The 18,516-nt window shown below is 42.0% G+C and overlaps 1 protein-coding gene across 4 annotated transcripts in view; it reads left to right on the top strand.

The window, feature by feature from the left end:
- The window catches only part of NADK (NAD kinase), a 98,907-nt gene that overhangs the window by 74,861 nt on the left and 5,530 nt on the right, over positions 1-18,516 (top strand). For all 4 annotated transcript variants that reach the window (XM_056542732.1, XM_056542733.1, XM_056542734.1 and 1 more), the window contains 6 exons: positions 5,925-6,054; positions 8,682-8,790; positions 13,152-13,237; positions 15,439-15,541; positions 16,125-16,276; positions 18,121-18,220. In XM_056542732.1, the coding sequence (XP_056398707.1) occupies positions 5,925-6,054; positions 8,682-8,790; positions 13,152-13,237; positions 15,439-15,541; positions 16,125-16,276; positions 18,121-18,220 (680 nt within the window). The remainder of the gene's footprint in view (positions 1-5,924; positions 6,055-8,681; positions 8,791-13,151; positions 13,238-15,438; positions 15,542-16,124; positions 16,277-18,120; positions 18,221-18,516) is intronic.

Consider the following 18,516-nt stretch of genomic DNA (forward strand, 5'->3'; position numbering starts at 1 on the left):
TGTCTGGTAATGTGGTGAGATTTCCCAGCACTCAGATCTATAAAGAACAGCTTTATTAAGCACTGTTCACACTTTTAACCCCCTATATTGAAAAGCATGGTCAACTAGGTATATTCACAATATAGTGAATTAAAAAGTATTGATGCTCACGCCAGCTTAACCTGTTCCTCTTTTGATCTACATTAGTCCTGTTGTTATATCCTACAGGACAGTGTTTCCTAACCAGGGTGCCTCCAGCTGTTGCAAAACTACAACTCCCAGCATGCCCGGACAGCCAAAGTCTGTCTGGCCATGCTGGGAGATGTAGTTTTGCAACAGCTGGAGGCACCCTGGTTGGGAAACACTGTCCTATAGACATGCCTGCAAAGTAGGTTGGAATAGTTTAACACTGCAAACACCAACACAGACCCCTCAAATGTAGTGTGAACAGAGGTTTAAATTCAATGGGCAGCAAAATGTGGCATATGTGACCCTACCCTTAAAGGGGTACTCTGTTTCTAGACATTTTATTCGCTAGTCTGCACAGAGATTGTAGGGTCCCAGCGGCCGGACCCCCGCGTTCGGACATCTTAACCCCGATCCTTTGTGTAGGGGATAAGATGTGTAGCAATGAAGTTCCCCTTTAAAATGTATCTAAAGTTTCAAACAGTGGAAATCCAGGTGGCAAACCCCATAATGATTGCTGGAATGACTGGGCAAAAGTGCCCAGCTGAATACTGTGACCCTTGTGGCTGTGATTGGCTCCTCTCCTCCATGTTTATTCTTTTAGCTGAATCCTCTCGAACATGCATTGCCGTCTACGGAGATGGTCCCAGCGCTAACTGATGTGTTGCCAACTGCACAAACAGAATGTCCGCCCAGAACCTTTCAAGGCGGATATTCTGCTGTGTGAATGTGCCTTAAGGGGGCAAATTTATCTTCAGTGCAAATTTTTCATGCAACGTGAAGCCTGCTGCACTCCTGGCTCAGTGATAGGAAACAGAGGCTGGTTATTAATGGTACTTATTCTGATTGGGTGACTGTTACTAGTGGGACCACAGGGGTCAGTCTTGGGTCCTGTTATATTTAATTTATTTATTAATGACCTTGTAGAGAGGTTGAATAGTAAAGTAGGAATCTTTGCAGTTGATACTAAACTCTGTAAAGCGGTCAACACTATAGAGGACAGTGCACTGTTCATAGTAGATAACACTATAGAGGACAGTGCACTGTTACAAATGGATCTGGATAGGTTGGAGGTCTGGGCTGGGAAGTGGCAGATGAGGTTCAACACTGATAAATGTAAGGTAATGCACATGGGGAGGAAAAATCCGGGCTGGGATTATGTATTAAATGGGAGAACACTTGGGACGACTGATGTGGAAAAGGACTTGGGAGTCTTAGTTAACAGTATATTTACCTGTAGTGACCAGTGTGGGGCAGCTGCTGCCAAGGCAAATAAAATCATGGGGTCCATCAATAGGGGCATAGATGCCCACAACAAGGAAATAATTCTACCGCTGTATAAATCACTAGTCAGACCACACATGGAATACTGTGTACAGTACTGGGCACCAGTGTATAAGAAAGATATAGTGGAGCTGGGGAGGGTTCAAAGACGGGCAACCAGAGTAATACGGGGAATGGGAGGACTACAGTACCCAGAAAGATTATCAGAATTAGGGTTATTTAGTTTAGAAAAAAGAAGGCTTAGAGGAGACCTAATAACTATGTATAAATATATCAGGTGACAGTACAGAGATCTCTCCCATTATCTATTTATACCCAGGACTGTATCTATAACAAGGGGGCATCCTCTACATCTAGAGGAAAGAAGGTTTCTACACCAGCACAGATGGGGGTTCTTTACTGTAAGAGCAGTGATCATGGTGAACTCTGTAAAAGAATTTAAAAGGGGTCTGGATGCATTTTTGGAGAATAATAACATTACAGGTTATGGATTCTAGATCTATAGGGACAGAAGGTTGATCCAGAGATCTATTCTGATGCCATATTTTGAGTCGGGAAGGAATTTTTACCTCTTGTATGAGTTTTTTTTTTCCTTCCTCTGGATAAACTCAGTAGGGACTCATTAGGGATACAGGTTGAACTTGATGGACTCTGGTCTTTTTTCAACCTTATGAACTATGTTACTATGTTACATGCTGACCCCCTTCAAGAACCAAACACACCCGATTACAGCCACAGAACTCTGCTTGACACGGCTGCCCCTTTGTTTTGGCAAACAGTAGGGGTCTTGGCACCCAGACCCTCACCAAACAAAACTTTAGAAGTATTTGGAAATGACACCTACACCTTATAGTGTACCTGTTGTCAACAAAAACTTATATATAAAATTGTATTATCTACATTATATAATATGTAATATACATTGGTTAAAAAGATATGTATATTTTTGTCCCTGCAGCTATTGCCTGTGTGTCTCTCTGAGGAGTCCAAATACAGGAAGTGAGGGTGGACAAGCAGGGTTCTGTGCACTAAGAAAAAGCAGGATAGTGTGCACTGAGGCTCTATAACATGTTCCTGGCTCATACATCAGGATGATTGACAAGCCAGGAGTCTGCACAGATCCCTGCTTGTCTCGCCCTCACTTCCTGTATTTGGTCTCCTCAGAGAGACACACAGACAATAGCTGCAGGGACAGCATTTTTTTCACCCAAAAATATACACAATTTTTAACCATTGTATATTACAAATACACATATAATGATATTATCTACCTTATATAAAACGTTTTTGTTGACGAAAGGTACACTTTAACCATACGCCAGTCAATTTTGTTAAAGGGGTTATCCAGGTAAAAAAAAATTTTTTTATATATATCAACTGCCTCCAGAAAGATAAACAGATTTGTAAATTACTTCTATTAAAAAATCTTAATCCTTTCAGTACTTATGAGCTGCTGCAGTTGAGTTGTTCTTTTCTGTCTAAGTGCTCTCTGATGACAGCTGTCTCGGGTCCTGTCCAGAGTAGAAGCAAATACCCATAGCAAACCTCTTCTACTCTGTGCAGTTCCCGAGACAAGCAGAGATGTCAGCAGAGAACACTGTTGCCAGACAGAAAAGAACAACTCAACTTCAGCAGCTGATAATTATTGGAAGGATTAAGATTTTTTTAATAGAAGTAATTTACAAATCTGTTTAACATTCTGGAGCCAGTTGATATAATTATTATTTTTTTTTTCCTGGAATACCCCTTTAACATTTAGCTAATTTTTGCCATGGACCTTGAGAGATAGCAGAGATTGTGTATATACCGGCGATGGCATGTATTTGTAGATGTGAAGTCATAGCGGCCATAAACCAACAAGGAAGCCAAATACTAGAGTACAATAAAAGATTCTGTACAGGCATGACACAGCAGTAAGATTATAGCTCAACTGTATTGTGATGCTTCACGTACAATGATATGGGGACGTTACTTTTAAAGGGGTACTCCGGTGGAAAACTTTAATTTTTTTATTTATTTTTATTTTTTTTCAATCAACTGGTGCCAAAAAGGTAAACAGATTTGTAAATTACTTCTATTAAAAAATCTTTACCCTTCCAGTACTTTTTAGCAGCTGTATGCTACAGAGGAAATTCTTTTTGAATTTTTTTTGTCTTGTTCACAGTGCTCTCTTCTGACACCTCTGTCCGTGTCGGGAACTGTCCACAGCAGGAGAAAATCCCCATAGCAAGCCTATGCTGCTCTGGACAGTTCCTGACACGGACAGAGGTGTCAGCAGAGAGCACTGTGGACAAGACAAAAAATAAATTTAAAAAAGAATTTCCTCTGTAGCATACAGCTGCTAATAAGTACTGGAAGGATAAAGATTTTCTAACAGAAGTAATTTACAAATCTGTTTAACTTTCTGGCACCAGTTGATTTAAAAAAAAAAAAAAAAAGTGTTTTCCACCGGAGTACCCCTTTAATGCTGCTGTTGTCCTAATGATCTAGTCCAGTGTTCTGCCACCTGTGGCTCTCCAGCTGTTGTGGAACTATGACTCCCAACATGCCCACAGCTGTTATGTCATGATGGGAGTTGCAGTTTTACAACAGCTGGAGAGCCCCAAGGTTGCAGATAGAGATGAGCGAACTTACAGTAAATTCGATTCGTCACAAACTTCTCGGCTCGGCAGTTGAGGATTTATCCTGCATAAATTAGTTCAGCTTTGGTGGGCTGGAAAAGGTGGATACAGTCCTAGGAGACTCTTTCCTAGGACTGTATCCACCTTTTCCAGCCCACCGGAGCACTGGAAAGCTGAACTAATTTATGCAGGAAAAGTCATCAACTGCCGAGCCGAGAAGTTTGTGACGAATCGAATTTACTGTAAGTTCGCTCATCTCTAGTTGCAGAGTACTGATCTAAGCTTGTCGTCCTATTGGGGACAAACATACCTGACAAAAATGGCCGACTTTTTGGCAGATATAGCTCGAATTGACGATGTTATGTTTATAGCTTGCGTAACATGTAGATCCAAGATCTCCAAAACGTAGACCTCCAGATGTTGCAAAACTACAACTACCAGCGTGCCCGGACAGCCGTTGGCTGTCCAGGCACGCTGGTAGTTGTAGTTTTGCAACCTCTGGAGGTCTACTGTTCGGAGACCACCGATTTTAAATGATCCTATCCTAGCAGAATGTAAGGGGGGTCTTCGTACTTTTAGACCCCAGATCCGGGCTCAGCTTACCTGATGCTAGCACTGATCCCATTGTTTTTCAAGGGGTGTCATTGTAGGCGCCGAATTGGTCCAGACACCAAATAGGAAACTGTCTCCTGCTGCGTTTTCCTGTCCAGGTTCCGAAACTTCTGTAATAAAAAAAGGTAGAAAAATCCTAATTGGACTGATGGATTATATTAGTAAAAAAAAACAAAAAAAAACGACATGTCAGACATTTTGACTGGTGGGGGGGGTCCGGGGTACGGCTTAACCCCTTCATACGGCTGCCCCTTCGTTTCTGTTCAGCTCTCCTAGAAAACATAGATGGGGGAGATTTATCAAAACCCGTCCAGAGGAAAAGTTGCCCAGTTGCCCATAGCAACCAATCAGATCGCTTCTTTCATTCTTAACAAGGCCTCTGCGAAATGAAAGAAGCGATCTGATTGGTTGCTATGGGCAACTGGGCAACTTTTCCTCTGCACAGGTTTTGATAAATCTCCCCCGGAATGTAGATCGGTGATGTGAGTAAAGCGCAAAGTCCAAAAGGGGTGTTGCACTTACCTGGCTTTGCAGCCCCATTTTTCCTAGGGACTGTGATGGTCCTAGCAGTCAGACTCCATGGCAGTGCTGATTTACAATACCTGTAGAGACAGTATCTATGAGCGACCATTACTGGATGTCATCTAGTGCACAATAAGGACATCTCCTCCTTTCCAGGTCATTAAGGGTAAGTGCTCATCCCATATTCTGGTTCTTCGTCACCCCTCATCGCCTTTACGTTGATGTCTTAAATTTCGACAGTATTATCATGTTGTTCCTGATTGGTTCCCGGAGTCATCCAGTGAACGGACCACTTTACGGATTCGATATGAGCCCCTAGACACACATCACTTTTGCCGGTTGCATTAGCAGCTCCTTTCCATTCTAATATCCTCCTCGTGTCTAGGAAAAAGTAATCTTCTGAGCAGATCTACAATACTGCAGACCACATATTGTGCCGAGGCTTTGCCACTACTTACCCGACCAACATGTTTGCCATCTACCTGTCTGCAAAGTGCTCCGACCTCTTCTTAAGACTAGTGACGTCCTTGTGCGGTGACCACTCCAGGTGCTTTGCCACTTACAATGGAATTTTCTACAGTGTTCGGTTCCTTGGAGTGTTGGTATATGTGTCGTAGTCTTACTGAGCAGGTTCTGGAGAAGCAAATGGTAAAGGTTTTGTAGTGTGGGATATTTCACAAATTTCTAATTGTCCTTTCTTTCTATATTTTGAATTTTTAGGCATATCCAGGACCCTGCAAGTCAGCTACTAACATGGAACAAGCCGCCTAAAAGTGTGCTGGTGATCAAGAAGGTCAGAGATGCCAGTCTGCTGCAGCCCTTCAAGGAGCTGTGTGTGTTCCTTATGGAGGTAAGTGGGGACTGATGCTGGAGGGTTGTCATTGCACATAGCACCTACAACAGTGTTTCCCAACCAGGGTGCCTCCAGCTGTTGCAAAACTACAACTCCCAGCCTGCCCAGACAGCCGTTGGCCGTCTGGGCATGCTGGGAGTTGTACAATCATGGCCGTAAATGTTGGCACCCCTGAAATGTTTTAAGAAAATGAAGTATTTCTCACAGAAAAGGATTGCAGTACCACCTGTTATGCTATACACATGTTTATTCCCTTTGTGTGTATTGGAACTAAACCAAAAAAGGGAGGAAAAAAAGCAGATTGGACATAATGTCACACCTAACTCCAAAAATGGGCTGGACAAAATGATTGGCACCCATAACTTAATATTTGGTTGCACACCCTTTGGGAAAAAAATTACTGAAATCAGTCGCTTCCTATAACCATCAATAAGCTTCTTACACCTCTCAGCCGGAATGTTGGACCACTCTTCCTTTGCAAACTGCTCCAGGTCTCTCTTATTGGAAGGCGCCTTTTCCCAACAGCAATTTTAAGATCTCTCCACAGGTGATCAATGGGATTTAGATCTGGACTCATTGCTGCCACTTCAGGACTCTCCAGCGCTTTGTTGCCATCCATTTCTGGGGGCTTTTTGACGTATGTTTGGAGTCATTGTCCTGCTGGAAGACCCAAGATCTCGGATGCAAACCCAGCTTTCTGACACTGGGCTGTACAGTGCGACCCAAAATCCGTTGGTAATCCTCAGATTTCATGATGTCTTGTACACATTAAAGGCCCCCAGTGCCAGAGGCAGCAAGACAGCCCCAAAACATTGTTGATCCTCCACCATATTTCACTGTAGGTACTGTGTTCTTTTCTTTGTAGGCCTCATTCCGTTTTCAGTAAACAGTAGAATGATGTGCTTTACCAAAAAGCTGTCTGTCTTGGTCTCATCTGTCCACAAGACATCTTCCCAGAAGGATTTTGGCTTACTCAAGTTCATTTTGGCAAAATGTAGTCTTGCCTTTTTATGTCTCTGTGTAAGCAGTGGGGTCCTCCTGGGTCTCCTGCCATAGCATTTCATTTCATTTAAATGTCAACGGATAGTTAGCGCTGACACTGATGCTCCCTGAGCCTGCAGGACAGCTTGAATATATTTGGAACTTGTTTGGGGCTGCTTATCCACCATCCGGACTATCCTGAGTTGACACCTTTCATCAATTTTTCTCTTCCTTCCACACCCAGGGAGATTGGCTACAGTGCCATGGGTTGCAAACTTCTTGATAATGTTGCACACTGTGGACAAAGGCAAATCTAGATCTTTGGAGATGGACTTGTAACCTTGAGATTGTTGATATTTTTCCACAATTTTGGTTCTCAAGTCCTCAGACAGTTCTCTTCTTCTCTTTCTGTTGTCCATGCTTAGTGTGGCACACACAGACACACACTGCAAAGAATAAGTGAACTTCTCTCCTTTTTATCTGCTTTCAGGTGTGATTTTTATATTGCCCACACCTGTTACTTGCCCCAGGTGAGTTTAAAGGAGCATCACATGCTTGAAACAATCTTCTTTTTCCACAATTTTGAAAGGGTGCCAATCATTTTGTCCAGCCCATTTTTGGAGTTTGGTGACATTATGTCCAATCTGCTTTTCTTCCTCCTTTTTTGGTTTAGTTCCAATACACACAAAGGGAATAAACATGTGTATAGCAAAACATGTGTTACTGCAATCCTTTTCTGTGAGAAATACTTCATTTTCTAGAAAAATTTCAGGGAAATACAACCTGTAATTTAACTTAGTCTGTTGCTCAGCTCAGGTTGCTCTCCGCAGGGTTTATAAGCTAGAGCAGAAAGTCACTTCACAAATAGCAACTGTGGTCGCGGAGGACATGGTGTAAAAAAAATAAAATAAATATATATATATTTAAGATAAAGGAATACATTCTATAAAAAAAATGGTGTAGGTGTGTGTGTGTGTAATATATATATATATATATATATATATATATATATATATATATATAATATATATATATTATATATATATTTATATATATAATATATATATATATAATATATATATATAATATATATATATTTATATATATATATAATATATATATATATTATATATATATATTATATATATATATATATTATATATATATATATATATATTATATATATATATTATATATATATATTATATATATATATATATTATATATATATATATATATATATATATATATATATATATATATATATATAATATGGCATAGAATTCTTTATGTTGTATATTCTTTATATTCCACTTATGTTTATATTTTTTTCTATGTTTTGACCCACACAAGTGTTTTCCAATCTGACGTATGCAGGTCAAAAGTAGTTTTAGGAAGTATACCTATCCCTTTGCATTTTTCTCAGTTGGTGGGGGTGGTACTATTGCAGTAGTACTTTTTAGACAGTACAAGGGCATATTTGCAGCCAGGGGGATGATTTTCTTGGAATTGCTAGACAAATATTTGTGCCTCTATTCACACTAAGCAAATACCAGTCTGTGAAGGTCTCATATAGCCCCGTAGGGTCTGTTTCTGTGCTCAGTTTTAACTCCTGCTTCTTTTTTCTTCTTTTTTTTTTTTAGGAGAAAAATATGATAGTTTATGTGGAGAAGAAGGTCCTGGAGGACCCAGCCATCATGAATGATGACAATTTTGGACCAGTCAAAAAGAAGTTTTGCACCTTTAGAGAAGGTATTCACCTGCAGATCTGTTTACTTGTTGCTGTATAAATATCTGGCTTGAATGTTGACTAAACTCTGCCAAATCTCCTGATCTGTGTGAAATCCGGTTATGTATTTATGTGGCTGCTATGAACCGACCCACGTTACCGTTGCAACACTGAATCACATCTTGGAATGGTGAATTTCCAGCCTTAATTTACAGCACTTGTTTGGGAGTTTGTGTTTTAAAAGAGCACAGAATGTAGAAATGAATGATACAGGTAAACTGCAGATACATCATTTTTTATACTGCGCACGTAGATTCCGCAGCAATGTGCAAATTGGTCTCTGTCCCTATTGGTGGGACACAATCTAAATTCACCTATCAGAGAGTGTGAGGAAACCAGAGTACCCCCACATGAACACAGGGAGAACATACAAACTCATTGCATGTTGTCCGTGATGGGATTTAAACCTAGGACCCCAGTGCTGCAAGTCAACAGTGTTAACCACTGAGCCACCATACTGCCCACAATGTTGGTCCGTGTACAGCAATACAGTGGTCCCTCAACATACGATGGTAATTCGTTCCAAACGACCCATCGTTTGTCGAATCCATCGTATGTTGAGGGATTCGTTCAATGTAAAAAGTGCATTTAATACTCACCTGTCCTCGCCGCTCCGGACCGCATCCTCACCGCTCCCGATGCTGTCCCGCTGCTCCGGCGTCTTCTTCGGGATCCTCTGGCTTCTTTCGCATCTTCTCCGGTGTCCGGGCCTCGCTTTCTGGTGACGTTATTACGTTGCTGCATCGGCACGGCATGCGCAGGATATAATAACGATGCCGGAAAGCGAGGCCCGGACCCCGGAGAAGATGCAGAAGACGCTGGAGGATCGCGAAGTGGACCCGGAGCAGCGGGGATAGGTAAGAGAACCTGAACGGGATGCTTAAACTGCTATCCGACAGCGGCTTAAGCATTTTGCGCTGTCGTATAGCACTTAATGCGATGGCCCCGACATATAAAAGCATCGTATGTCGATGCTGACATCGACATGCGATGGCCTCTGAGAGGCCATCGTATGTCGATTTGATCATATGTCGGGGCCATCGCATGTCAGGGGGTTACTGTACTTTATGTTCCTAAAACAAACTGTCCTGTAGAAATCCTACAGGGAGCTCATGGATTAAGCTCTTCTTTTCTAGCTGACAGTGGGTTAAGGGGGCGGGGCTTGGCCTTGTGGGCAGGGATTAACATTGTGTCTTCTATTGCAGACAAAGCAGTGGGGGGAGGCTCCTTCTGCAGCCTGTTTCCTTATAGCCAGACACAGGATTGTAAAAGTGGGAAGGAGGGAGAACGATCTCCAAATTACATATAGAAAGGTTCTTGATTTATTTTTCAAAGAAGATAAAGGAGGAGATTATAAGGGGAAGGGATCCTGCCTATTTTTTTATGTGTTCTTTAAAAATCTCTGCGGTCCCCTGAAAGCATCTGCAACATACATGAGCTCATAGCCTTTTATCATATAGAATAATATTGGCTGAGTAGATTCTAATATATAATGCACCTATCTGCAACTTGCACAACCCCATATCCATATTTTAGACATTGGAATGCGGTGTCGACTAGACCTGATGTCATAGGCTGCTTTCACACTATAAAGCTCTTCTGTTTTAAAGAGCTGTTATAACGTTCTGTTATGTAAACCCTTAAAAAACAGCCATTAAACGGGCATTACAAAATCTCATTAAAGTCTATGGGATTTTTACGTGATCTGTTTTAACCCGTCATAACCAGTTAATAATAACGGAGAAAAATATGGCATGTACCGTTTTTCTTCTCCAGTCACCAATAAGGTACGATATTAATAACGGGCTATGACGAGTTAAAACGGATAATCTAAAAATCCCGCAGCCATAGCAATTGGTCTCCAAAAGTCAATCTCTAGTATAGACTTTGATAATGCTTTGTTTAGAGATGATGATGGAGCCTAAATATAATGTAATAGAACCTGCTGCTCCAGTTTACAATAGTATTTCCAACATGGTTTACGTGCACCTGTTTAGTGATTCAAAAAATGTCCACTATGATTGTAGAAAAGTACTGCCCACCCGGACGGTGCTTTACGGCTGTGAACTTTGATTGCTGCTTTTCTTATTTATACTTACAATAATTATTTTATTAATGTGCAAAACAAAACAAAAAATCCTATATAGGTCTTTATTAAAAAATTAGCTTAGTTTCTCTTCTGCGGAATATTGTTCAGGTGAGGAGAAATGAGGGTTGGAGTCCAAGCAATCAGGCAGCTTCTCTGAGGGAGTTTACTGGGAATAGGACACATCAGCTTGCACTACATGTGGAATGAATAGGAAGGAAAGGGCGTCCAGCTCTTCCACAAGGTATACAATTCAGATTAGGTGAATTACTTACCTTGTGGTAGAGCTGGATGCCCTTTCTTTCTTATTCACTGTTTGTAAGGGATGATCCCCTCCCCTTGGACTCCGTCTACAGTTGGAAACATGTTCACACTGGGTGGTGAGCTGAGCTGCTTTTATTTTTTGCTTAAAGGAGATCTGCAGTGTTAGAAACGTATCTCCTATCTGCAAGATAGGGGTTGTGTCTGATCGCGGGAGGGTCCGACCACTGGGGCGACTCCTGCACGTGAGGGCTGCAGCAGAGCCAGTGCCCCGTACAAGAGATCCCGTGAGGTCCCAGCGTTCAGACCCCTGCGATCAGACACTTATCCCCCATCCTACGTATAGGGGATAAGTGTCTTACACTGCAGCTCTCCTTTAACTATATGTGAAAACCTACATGACGGAGAAAAGAAACTAAGCAACATTTTTTTATTTTTTTTTAATTTGTTTTATTGAAAAAATAACAACCATCAGCCATACACTCAATGTATAAACATGAGCAGTTTCCGCACATGGATAAAGTCACACCTCAATATAAAGACAATGGCAGACAATCAGATTATGTGCCGGAGAGGCAGGACTGCATGGACCGAACACAGTAGAATGTATAAAAACCTCAACAAGAAAACAACTGAATTGGGTATATGGTGAAAGTCAGTGAACAGCAGCCGACACCTTAGGACAATAAAAGCTCCAGCATCTCTCCACACCATGTATAATAAAAGTACAGTGGTCCCTCAACATACGATGGTAATCCGTTCCAAATGAACTATCGTTTGTTGAAACCATCGTATGTTGAGGGATCCGTGCAATGTAAAGAATAGGAAGTTGTACTCACCTGTCCCTGCCGCTCCGGACCGTCACCGCTGTCCTGGATGTCGCCCTCCATCGCTGTCACCACGGGTGTCCCCGATGCTCCAAAACGTCTCTGCTGCCCGGGATCGTCGCTCTCACGTTTCCGTCATCACGTCACTATGCACGCCACTCCTATTGGATGACGGGACGGCGTGCGCGGCGACGTGATGACGACGATGGAGAGCGCCGACTATGGAGGAGATCCCGAAGAGGACGCTCCGGAGCCCCGAGGACAGGTAAGTGATCGTCAGCGGACCACACGGGGCACCGTAAATGGCTATCCGGTGGCAGCTAAAGCAGTCAGCGTTGCCGGATAGCCGTTTATGCGATGGCCCCGACATACAAAAGCATCGTATGTTGATGCTGCCTTCAACATGTTATGGCCTCTGAGAGACCATCGCATGTTGAAATTATCGTATGTCGGGTGGGTCACTGTATAGCAATCCAATAAAGAATGGACAGGCACTGACCTGAGTATAAACTCCATAAATAAAACAAAGCAACATTTTTAATAAACACCTATGGAGAAAGTGTTTTTGCACCATAACTAGTATGAAACAACAACAACGAAAAAAAAAAACCTTAACATGAGTCCACTTTGCTTTTTGGTTAAATGGGGTATATGGTAGAAAAAAAGGGTCTGCTGTTCTTCCAAAATAGTGCCACACCAGTCCATGGACTGTGTCTGGTATTGCAGTTCTGCTGCATTAACTTGAATGGGAAATGAGCTGTAATGGAAGACACTGCCTCTTGACAAACATGGCTCTGTTATGGGGGAACAGCAGACGCTTTTTACTTGTAGTGGACAATCCCTGGGGTCTAGAAAGATAACGGGATATATACAACTTCATGAGTCCCCGGACGAGTGATATTTGTAAGGAGGGTGTAAGTTGCACTGTACATTGGGCTGTGATTCTTTGGGTTTGGTCTCTCTTACTCTATTTGGCAAACAGATGTCTTGTTAGACTGGTTCATAGTGGAGGCCCCGGAGAACACTCCTATTTTGTGCATTGTATATACCTCCACACCCAGCTCTTCATTTCTGCTATATACTTCCCTGATATAATAAAGAATCAGAGGGACTTCCTGAATACTCATCTGAACGTTTAATCATTTACCAGATTTTGATGACATATCCAACCAGATTGACTTCATCATTTGCCTCGGAGGAGATGGGACCTTGCTGTACGCATCCTCACTTTTCCAGGTCAGTTCTGGCCACGTGTTTTAATTGTCTGTACAAAACGTGATCAACTATTATGGTTCTTGTAATGGGACCTCCACCCAGTAGGTTTGGTTTAACAGGGATGCTGTTAGCATACCTCCTTATATAAAAACAAACAAAAGGTTCAAAACCCCAAATGTAGACCCCACTTATATCCTATGTCAGTGGGCCCCAAACTGTGGGTCTCCCAGATGTTGCAAAACTACAACTCCCAACATGCCCGGACAGCCGTTGGCTGTCCGGGCATGTTGGGAGTTGTAGTTTTGCAACATCTGGAGGCACACTGGCTGGATAATACTGCACTAGGGGCATATTTTCATTAGGGGGAATATTCCGCACGGATATTCTGCTAAAGCAAAGTCCCATTGATTTCAGTGGGATTCTCCTTCACTGTACACATGGTGGAAATTTCCACGGAAATCCTGATTCCGGCATCCGCAGAATGGCCCTGATTTACTAAGAGTGTTGTGTAGGTTTCTTTGTGGGTTTTAATTCCCTACAATTTATTTTCCATGGTATTTACTAAGGTTTCTCTACATTTTCTACTTTCCCTACTTTTTCCTTTTTTTTTTTTACACATGCTCTGATCTGTCTGGTTTTCCTCAGCTCAAATCCACCACATTTTCTGTGAAAACCTTAGTAAATATGTTGGATTTTTGTGACAATGTCGGGAAAACGCCCCTTTTCGGTGACCACGCCCCCCCCCCCAAACGGCCATGCCCCTTTTTCGGGTTTTCTTACCAAAATGGAGAGCTAGTCAGGGTTTTTTTTTTCAATTGTGGCGCAAATTCTGGCGCAGACACAATTTCTGGTGCAATGCGACAGAATCTGGCGCACAACCTGACGCACAACCTGACGAAACATGTCGGGTTTGCAATAGTAAATGAGGGCCAATGAATAGATAGGTCTATTCTTTCTGTGGATTTTGCTTGGAAATTCATTGCCATCTAGGAGACGGCGCATTTCCCAGCGGTCCTAGCGCCCGGTGGAACTTTTAAAAATGTTGAATGCTCGCCCCCGCGTTTTCCGCTGCACTTTTTCCTACCGTGTGAACATACCGTCTGGGTAAGTCTTCAGGGAGAGGTCCACTTTTAACCATTGAATTGCAGGACTGCTGTTTCCAATAGGTGGCACCATAGAGCAGACTTATCACCCTCCAGGAGTAGCGCTAGTTTGCAAATTTTTTCCCCCCCCAGTGGAGCATTGCTTGGCTTATAAGGCCCCCGCATGATACCCTCAAGGATGAACTTAACCCCCTCCTTCCCCGTAGACCATAGCTTGATATCCATTTCTGGGGGGAGTGTTGGGGGTTGATTTTTTTTAACCGCCCGGCCTTTTTTTGTTTTTTGGGGAGAAAACCGGCACCAGATGTGTGGCTGGAGTCTGCTTACCTCTTCTTTATCCATTCAGAGCACAGATAACGCTCAGCTAAGCCAAACATTAATGTGTATGCAATGCTCAGGAGACTGCTTTATTCCTACAAACAGTGCCCCTCATGTCTGTGGATTTTGCCTGCTATTGCATTCACATGCAGCAATACAGACACAGGCCAAGATATAAGGGGTGCGGTCCACAAGAGGGGAGGAGAAAATTTGACTTTTAATTTTCTCAGTTGAAAGAATACGGCATAGGAGCTTTGATGTTTAAAGACGTGTTCTTAAAGGGGTACTCCAGCAAAAAACATCTTATACCCTATCCAAAGGATAGGGGATAAGATGTCTGATCGCGGGGGTCCCGCCACTGGGCCGGCAGCGGTGGCGTCTGGAACACGGAAGCTTGGAGCTTCTGTGTTTGTGACATCACACAATGCCCCCTCCATTCATGTCTATGGGAGGGGGCGTGGTGGCTGTAGTCGCCAGTCATTCAGCACGAAGCGGAGTTCACTGCATGCACAGATGACCGGGGTGCCATGCCTGAGATCGTAGGGGGTCCCCAGCGGCGTGGACCCCCGCGATCAGACATCTTATCTCCTATCCTTCCAATAGGGGATAATTGCTTTTCACCGGAGTACCCCTTTAAGGAGTGGATACCACATCTATCCCTCTTGTTTTATTCTGAGGTTTGTCTAGGAATCTCTGATCTGTTCATTTAGTCAGTGACCTCTCAGTTGTATCCCTGGTCCTTCAATGTTTGCTCGCACATATTTCTAAAGGGGTTTCCATGTTTTGTTTTCTCTCCTATAGGACAGTGTCCCTCCCGTCATGGCTTTCCACTTGGGATCACTGGGGTTTCTCACCCCCTTTAGCTTTGACAACTTCCAGACTCAAGTCACTCAGGTTATAGAAGGTAAGAACATGGCTGAGGTCAAACCCCGGGCAACAGAGCTCTTCAGCAGCAAGTGAATTTCTTGTATCGCCTTTGTGTCTGAACCGTCCAGTGAATGCGCGCTGAATGGGGTGGGCACAAGTGGCATGTCCCTTTGTCTGAACCGTCCACTGAATGGGGTGGGCACAAGTGGCATGTCCCTTTGTCTGAGCACAAGAGGGTAAAAAGAAGCCTCTGCCAGTCTGCTCTTCTTAAAGAAATCCGTGCCAATTACTGCTAATTAGATTTAATTTTACATCATGGAGTCTCATATGTTACCATGATACCTCCAGTGGGGCACATCTTATGTTCTGGATGACTTCCCTAACAGAGGGAGCTTATCCTGGGTGGGACCCCCTGTTTATTAGGTGCAGCGCCCACTCTTTATGGCCGTCCTGCTACGAACAACGTAACATCTGAAAGCGTAGAGACAGCTCACTTGATTGATGCAGGGGAACCAGAACATGTGTGCCCAACAAAGAAAATACATATTTATATATTAAAATATAAAGTGATTGGTTTGGTTACTAAATGTAAAATCTAATATAAACTTGCCTTTGGGCAGGTAATGCGGCACTTGTCCTCCGCAGCAGGCTAAAAGTGAAGGTGCACAAGGAGCACAGAGAGAAAAAGACCATAGTACAGAATGGAATGGAAGAGAACGGTCTCATTGTCAACCAGCAAGAGAAGGAACATGTCAAGCAAACAAAGTATCAGGTGGGCTATTTTAGCAGTAGTTACTTAAAGGGGTATTCCAGGAAAAAACTTTTTTATATATATATATATATATATATATATATATATATATATATGAACTGGCTTCAGAAAGTTAAACAGATTTGTAAATTACTTCTATTAAAACATCTTAATCCTTTCAGTACTTATGAGCTTCTGAAGTTAAGATTGTTCTTTTCTGCCTAAGTGCTCTCTGATGACACGTGTCTCGGGAAACGCCCAGTTTAGAAGCAAATCCCCGTAGCAAACCTCTTCTAAACTGGGCATTTCCCGAGACACGTGTCATCAGAGATCACTTAGGCAGAAAAGAACAACCTTAACTTCAGAAGCTCATAAGTACTGAAAGGATTAAGTTTTTTTTAATAGAAGTAATTTACAAATCTGTTTAACTTTCTGGAGCCAGTTGATCTATATAAAAAAAATGTTTTTTTCCTGGATAACCCCTTTAAAGGGTACCTATCATTTGAGCAGAATCCAAGCACAGACTTCTGGAAACTCCATCCATACGGAATTGCTGAAAGTCCTATAGATTTATATTGCAAGTCTGTGGGACTTCTGGGAATTCTCTATAGCACTCAGCTTGGCAGCAGAGAATAGAATTGCATATAGTGTGTGCTTGGATCCGGCCTGTTGATGGTCTATCCTGAGGATGATGGTCGTGTTCATGATCACCGTGTAGTAGATTTTACCTGTAATGCATCTTTATAACCTTTTCTTTTATAACTCTCTCTGCTGGGAGAATCAGTGCTTTTTGCCTTTGCTGTGGTAATTGTAGATATCTCTACCTTTTTGTTTAAAGAATTCATGGAATCTCAAAATGTAATTGACGTAGTTTTGTTCATAATATATTGTTACTACAGTATCACTGCTTATATATATTCTTTATTATTATTATGAATACATATTATTTATTATTAATATTATTTATTAATTATTTATAAATATTTTTTATTATTTATAAATATTATTTATTATAAAAAAAAAAAATATATATATATATATATATATATATATATTAATATAGTGGTCCCTCAAGTTACAATATTAATTGGTTCCAGGACGACCATTGTATGTTGAGACCTTAACTCTATGGAAACCTGATAATTGGTTCTGAAGCCCCCGAAATGTCATCCAAAAATAGGAAAAAGTGAGGATTAAAGAAAAATAAATAGATGACTAATATAGATAAAGCAAGTCCTTACATAGACAGTGATTACAGCTCCCAGTAGCTTTTTCTTACTTTATATGTCAGTGTTTCCCAACCAGGGTGCCTCCAGCTGTTGCAAAACTACAACTCCCAGCATGCCCGGACAGCCGTTGGCTGTCCGGGCATGCTGGGAGTTGTAGTTTTGCAACAGCTGGAGGCACCCTGGTTGGGAAACAATGGTTTATGTAAAGGACAGGAGCTTCTTCAGGGTCCTATACAGTACACACAGTGTCCCAAATGGAGCCCCCCTTACTTGGTGTCCAAAGGAGCAACTAACCCTGGCACAGGTAAGGAGTAGTACAGAACTTGTAGTTCCTCCCTGTACTGTAGGGGGCGCTACCAGACAGCCAGTCAGTGCATGCACTTCAGTAATACAGGTTATTTACAAGTAAAATGCCCATTCTGATTGGTCAGTTCCTCCAATTGTGACACGTTTCACAGATCTGGACTGTCTGTAGCATTGCATGTTGAGTCTGGTTTCAATACTATTGTATGTTGAGGGATCACTATATATTTATTAAAAAAAATATATTTATTTATTTTTTAGTTATTTTTTTTTGCTGTTGCCATATTAAAATGTTTTTTTTTTTTTTAAACTTGTCTTTCCTTGGTATTGCAGGTCCTGAATGAAGTGGTGGTAGACAGAGGACCTTCTTCTTATCTATCCAACCTAGACATCTTCCTAGATGGACATCTCATCACTACAGTTCAAGGAGATGGTAATACTTCTAATGATGGCTATTTACCCAAGTCAGCCATACACACAGGGTAGCTGTCTCCCTCTAGTATAAACGTGTTGCTCTCTTCCCTATACTGGTCTGGTCATAAATAAACTTGTCGTCACTTTCATGCTGCCTGAACCGTTAGTCATTAGGTGGTTTCCCCCTGCGCTGCCCTCTGGGGATTACTACAAGCCTTTCAGCAAAATAATTGATTGATTCCTCCTTATGTTAATCTAAGGTTGAAGATTTTATGTAATAAACTTTATATACTGTATATTAACCCAAGACTTTAT

The sequence above is a fragment of the Hyla sarda genome, chromosome 10 (genome assembly GCF_029499605.1).
Source record: "Hyla sarda isolate aHylSar1 chromosome 10, aHylSar1.hap1, whole genome shotgun sequence".
In the NCBI taxonomy this organism is placed as follows: domain Eukaryota; kingdom Metazoa; phylum Chordata; class Amphibia; order Anura; family Hylidae; genus Hyla; species Hyla sarda.